Source organism: Heterocephalus glaber, unplaced genomic scaffold (assembly GCF_053883595.1).
Source record: "Heterocephalus glaber isolate CG9 unplaced genomic scaffold, H.glaber_assembly_v1.0 deba00001461, whole genome shotgun sequence".
NCBI classification, from domain to species: domain Eukaryota; kingdom Metazoa; phylum Chordata; class Mammalia; order Rodentia; family Bathyergidae; genus Heterocephalus; species Heterocephalus glaber.
In genome coordinates, this window is record NW_028258308.1 from 43,338,468 (window position 1) to 43,344,467 (window position 6,000).

General features: G+C 53.5%; 1 protein-coding gene across 1 annotated transcript in view; it reads right to left on the reverse strand.

Annotated features, from left to right (window-relative positions):
* Positions 1–5,685, reverse strand: part of Sfrp1 (secreted frizzled related protein 1) — a 39,257-nt gene extending 33,572 nt beyond the window's left edge. Inside the window, exons 1-2 of the mRNA XM_004855447.4 lie at positions 4,977–5,685; positions 303–380 (exon numbers count right to left, since the gene is read on the reverse strand). Of these exons, the coding sequence (XP_004855504.1) occupies positions 303–380; positions 4,977–5,499 (601 nt within the window). The 5' untranslated portion in view covers positions 5,500–5,685. The remainder of the gene's footprint in view (positions 1–302; positions 381–4,976) is intronic.
* Between the last annotated feature and the right edge of the window lie 315 nt (positions 5,686–6,000).

A 6,000-nucleotide genomic window follows, 5' to 3' on the forward strand; every position in this document is an offset into this window, starting at 1 on the left:
GTGCTTACCTAGCTCCTCCTCACTGGTCCCCAAGCCTGTCTTAGAGAAAGCCCCCCAAATCTGTACAGTGACACCCCCTCTCACAGAAGGGCAGAGCAGTTTGACCTGAACAGAGACTGTCTGGTCCCCCTTCCTGTCCTGTCTTCTGTCTGTGTGGGACAAGCAGCCCTCGGGATAAGACAGAGGTGGAGAATCTAAATTTCTAACAAGATGTACCCACAGGCTTTCTGTTCCTGGGGACAGAAGCCAGCAGGAGACAGGGATCCCAAGCCCTCCAGAGGTGGCCTGGAACCCTTTCTTACCAAACTCGCTTGCACAGAGGTGCTCAATAATGGCCTCAGATTTCAACTCGTTGTCACATGGAGGACACACAGTCGTACCTAGGAAGGGAAAGAGGGAAAATAGAAGCTGTAAGTTAAGGGGTTCCCCTGAGAAGGAGATCATCATGGGCAGCAGGCTGAAAGCAGATAGGGTCTTCTAGAAATTCTGAAAGGTGACCTGAGAATTGAAAAGAAGGACCCTTGAATCCAGGATCTAAGCCATCGCCTCTCGGCCTTTTGGCTAAGATCAAGTGCAGGATCTAAGCTATAAGCAGGTAAATCGTTTCTTTAAATATTTTGGTCTAGAGACCCTGAATGTGACACATTTAAACTAATGCTATCCAAGTAGGTGCAGGCAAGTCCCAGGAAGCCTGGTTTATGGGCTGCTGAGAGACCCTGAAAAAAGCTGGCTTATAAATCAAAACAGACTATTTCAGTCATCTATTTGTGGTCCTTTCCCCTATCCTTCAGCTATCCCCCTCTGATTTCTGCCCCCTTCCAATGAGCAAACTTCCAAGAAGATGGCCCATCTATGTGACCAGCTGCTCTACAGGAGCTAAAAGAAAAAGACACAGGCGCAGGAGCTTCAGCCCCAAAGCTCTGAACACCCCTCTCCCAAGGGCCAGCAATAGGAGCTCCAGTAAAGCAGCAGGGTGGGGGCAGGGAGGCAGGGCCTGAGCTGCCAAATGGAGGAGAGAGCTGGCCCAGGGGGCACCCTCTGCAGGGTCTTTCAGGAGTGATTGTGAAGCCTTTGAAGAGGAGGGGTGTGGGGCAGGCAGGCTGGGCCACAGGGAGGAGACCTCTGAGGCCAGGGCCAGCAGCCTCTCAGCTGGAAGGACAGGGGGAAGTGCCCAGTGGAGCCTGAAAGGCCAAAGTGGCTTATGATTGCTGTCCTCCTCCTCTTCATCATCAACTAGCAAACAACTCACAGAGGACGTAGGGAAGCACACCACACTGTAAGGACAGTCCACACCAGGCCACGTCGTCAAGCTGAGCTGCACTGCAGCTACAAAGTACAGGACAGTGCCCCCTGAGACTAAAGCAAGGGGATGGGAAGGGGTTGCTCTTCGTCTTCCTCTTCCTCTGCCCCTCCATGGCTTCTGCAGTAGGACCTCCCTTCCTTTGGAGCCCCCGTGGCTCAGACCCTGAAGTGGACAAAGCCCCCCAAGATGGAGCAGGAGTGAGCTACAAGCCTGACCTGGGCAGGATTCCTGTAGGCCACAGAGGTCTGGCACCCCAGACCTCTCCAGCTGGATCCAAGAAGGATCCTGCCAGCCCAGCAGAGGCCACACCCGAGTCTGTCCTGACATTCACTTCTCCGACCGGTACTCTGAACCTTGCAGGTAATCTCGTGCCCCAAGCACACACTCCAAGCAGAGGGTGGCTTCACTGTCTTTGAGCAGATGTTGGAAATATGCTTTGCACCCAGAACTTGAGGCTGAATTCTGGAGGTGATGTTTCTTACCAAAGAAAAAAACTTGCCCAGAATTTCCCATTATGGTTCTTGCTTCCATGGAGAGAAAAAAAAGGGAAAGGAAGCCCTATGTGCTCAAGAGAGTGACCTGTACTTTGTGCTTTCCTCGTTTAGTTACTTCTAATCCTTGTTTATGTTTTTAAGTAGAAGTTATTGAATTGGAAAATTCTACATATATAATGTTAATCCAAAAAGTAGTAAGGTCAGGGAAACCTGAATAGAAAGGCCAAGTTCCCCTCCCCTCCACATGCTCACCGCAGCTCCCTGGATCCGCAGACTTTGAACCCCACAAAGGCATTTTCCCCAGTCCCATCAATTACACCTTTGGACTTCAAGGACTCTCAGTAGCAAGACCTCCCTTTGGGGAGCTCAGTGTGTTTTTCAAGATGGCTTTTTCTATCTGGACTTTTCTTACAGCCAGACTCTGGACTAGCTTTTTCTGGAGAAAGGAGAGGAATGTGTAATATAATATTAATCTGCACCTCCTCGTGTGTCCTTGGGGCCCTGTAGGCTGCCTGGGCAAGAGAAAGCCACCCAGGCCTCTATCTGAAAGGCAAGGCTGAATCACTGTCTTAAGATGTGTTTAAAATAATGTTTAAAATAGATGAACAAAACAGTACAAGGTTTTTTATTTTGTTAATATTTCAGAAGAGAAAGCCTAACACTGGAGTCACTTTTAAATTGAACTTTTTAAATTAATGTGTGCACACAGACACACACACGTATGCATAGCCAATTTTCCCTGGACAGCTGATGAGAGATGGATGAAGAGATCCTAAGGCAGGCGGCAGTGGGGAGGCAACAGCACTGTAGCCTCCACGATCTGGGCCTAAAAAGCCTGGTGGGTTTAATGCACAACATGCCTCAACAACAGCACTAAACCAATGCACTGCATCAGTAAACCTGGCAGGAAAGAGGAACAATTTATTGGCCTTGGAATTCAACAAGTTTAATATGAGTACAAGATTTAGAAGTCACTGTCTTGGAAAAAGAACAATTGCCTGCCCTGTAACACAGACTGATGTGGCTTGGGCATCTGCCTTTAGGGAGAAGAATGTCTTTTGAGTCTTTTTTCATTATCAGATTTATCCTTAATAACAAGTTGCTGCCCAGTACCCCAAAAACTCTATATGCCCATGTATGTAAACAGAGACCAGTCTTAAGTATATAAGGGTATGACACTGTATTAAAAATTCAGTTTTAATTTCAAAGAATAAAAGGTAAATAAACGATCAGTTCGAAGATACAATATTCATTGTCATTCAAAAGTACTACTAGTTGTTGTCCCAGAGTCACCAGCCATAAGGCTTTGAGGACAAGTGTTAAGTCTGTCTCAGGTTGCCCTACACATACACACACGTGCGTGCACACGCAAACACACACACACTCTCCCACCTCCAGTTTCAGCTGACAGTGGCCAGGCAGCTGGGGAAGTCACATGGGCTCCCTCACAGCAAGGAGCTACAGTTCTGGGCAGGTACCCGGGCCCTCTCTGGACATGAGGAGAGCACCAGTCTAGTCCCACTCCTGACTGATCCTCTCCCAGAAATTCTCTCTGATCAGCACAGAACTTGGCAGGGGACGGCCTGAACCTAGGTCCAGAAAGATAGCAGACAAGGGGACAGTGACCTCGGAAAAGGCACCCAGGGGTTAGCAACAGAGGGTTTTTTGCCCACTCCACAGCAGGCTTTGAGGAGCTCTTTTCCTTCATGACCAGGCACCAGCCTATCCAGTGCTCCATCCTTCCCTGGAGCCATAGCTGCCCCCACAATCTGCTCCTCAGAAGTCTCCACTTCTGTCCACAAACAACCCCAGAAAGAGGCCACCACAGGTCACCAAGACTGGACTCAGCCAAGCAGAGCTGGTCACAGCCTCCAGAGCAGGGCCACTCACCCCCAGCTGCTGAGGCAAGGGAAACCTGAGGACTGCAGGAACAGTTCCATACCCGCAAGACACAAAGTGCTTTACTTTAGGTCACTACTCAGAGCTGCTTTCAAAGAGCTGCCCCTCTGGAAGGCTAGCCCTGAGCGCACAGGTGCCTGGGACTGGCCCCTGCAAGCAGGGCTGCCCATCCCGCCCACCCAGGGAGGTGTCTATCCCTGTGCCCCCACCCCTCTGGGGCCATCTCTCTCCCTAGGATAAGCAAGAGCAGAGGTACCAACTTCAGGGCATCCTTTTCCCCACATCTAACCCATCCTCACTCAGGGAGCCAGTGATAGCTTGCTCATCCTTTTAGTAGCAGTAACAGAGGTCAAAAGACATTGAACACTTCCAGATGAGCTCAACTCTCCCCACTGCCCCAAAAGGCCCCAAGATGTGGGTCCCTGGGCTAAGCACCCCTGGTACAGCTCCCTATCTCAGGTCCTCCACCCAGCTCTGAGTCTCAGCTCTGCTTTGACAGGATTCTGGGCTGAATTCGTTCCTATAAGTCAGGCCACCAGGCTGGGGTATACTTGTTTTTTTTTTTTTATCTCCAAGGATCTTTCTTTTTTCTGCCATTCAAGAATTGCCCTTTGAGTAGCAAGGGATTCAGAGAAGAATCTCAGGTCCCCAGGGGGGTTAGGAATTTGCAGATCCCAATTTCCAGGGCCCACTCCCCACGGAGGAGACCAACAGTGAGTTAATTACATTTTTATCTTTCTAATTACCTGAGGATTTTCGTGAATGAGAGAAGCAGGGGGTATGCGAGGAAGTCCTGAAGATCCCTAAACAGAACTGTTAGGAGAAAAGGTGAAGAAATCCCCGCGATGTCTACACTTCTTTCCCTGGGTCAGTTTTGCGCAGCTTAAGAAAGTTGTTTAAAGTTGCTCTCCAACCCTGTGAAAATAAAGCCGCGCCTAGCTTTCTCTCAGCGGTTCTGAGCTTCCCACTCTGGCGTTCGTGTTTTCCCCGCGAGAGCAGCCCCGCTTGGGAGAATTAAAAACTTTGGCATGGGATGGGCAAATACCCTACCCTGACAGAGGCAACCTCTCAGGCTACAAAAATGTAAGGCTCGGCTTCTGAAAGGGAAAAGGGGAGACCCGATGGAGAACAGAGGCTCCCGGGCCCAGCAAGCCCCGCCAGGCCGAGTTGGCAGAGACGCCGCGCGGCACCTGGGCTCGCTCGGCCGTGCACAGACGGCCTGCGCCGCGGGAGCAAGTCCGGCCTCGCGTGGGAGCCCGCGGGGTCCAAGGCGCCCTTACCTTGGGGTCTCGAGGCTTCGGTAGCATTGGGCGGGGTCATGGCGATGCAGACGTCCCCCTCGGGGAACTTGTCGCACTTGAGCATCTCGGGCCAGTAGAAGCCAAAGAACTGCATGACGGGCTCGCAGGAGTCGCGCACGGCCTCGCAGAGCCAGCGGCACGGGTAGATGGGCCGGTCGAGGCACACGGGGGCGAAGAGCGCGCACAAGAAGACCTGCGTGCCCATGTGGCAGTTCTTGTTGAGCAGGGGCACCCAGCTGCTGGCCTGTTGCTTTACCTCGGCCATGGTCTCGTGCTCCAGCAGGTTGGGCAGCACCATCCTCTTGTAGCCCACATTGTGGCACAGCCGAAGGTCCGCCGGGATGTCCACGCACTGCGGCGGCTTGGTGTAGAAGCGCCCGCTCTGGTATGCGCCGATGTCCGACTGGAAGCTCACGTAGTCGTACTCGCTGGCCGAGCCAGAGGCCAGCAGCCCCGCGGCCAGGGCCAGCAGCACGCCCCCCGCGCCGAACCCGCTGCCCATGCCGGCGACGTCGGGCCGCCCGCGCGCGTCCCGCAGCGAACTTGCAGGAGGCTCTGGGGACAAAAGGCGCTGTGCCCAGCCCGGCCCGGCTCGCGGCCGCGCGCTCTTCCGAGTCCCCGGCCCGGGACTGCCCTGGCCGACCGCGGGCGCAGCGGCGGAGAACCGCGAGGGGCGTCCGGGCGTCCCCGAGGCGCGGCGGTGCGGCGGGCGCGACACCTCTGCGAGAGCGAGCGAGGAGCGAGGCCGGGCGAGGCGCCGCGCGGGTGGCCGAGCTGAGTCTCAGCGCGCAGCCAATCAGCGCCCGGCTGCGCGGCCGCACTCGGCTCCCCGACCGTCACCGGCACCAGGAGCCAATCGCCTCCCTGGCCAGGGGGCTCGGTTTGGTACAACTAGACACAGGTCAACACCCCTTCCAAAGCAAAAGTGAGAAATAAATAAGTAAGATGGGAAGGATAAAAAAAGGAGCCGACAGAAGTGGGGTGGTGCGTAAGGAAAATGTTT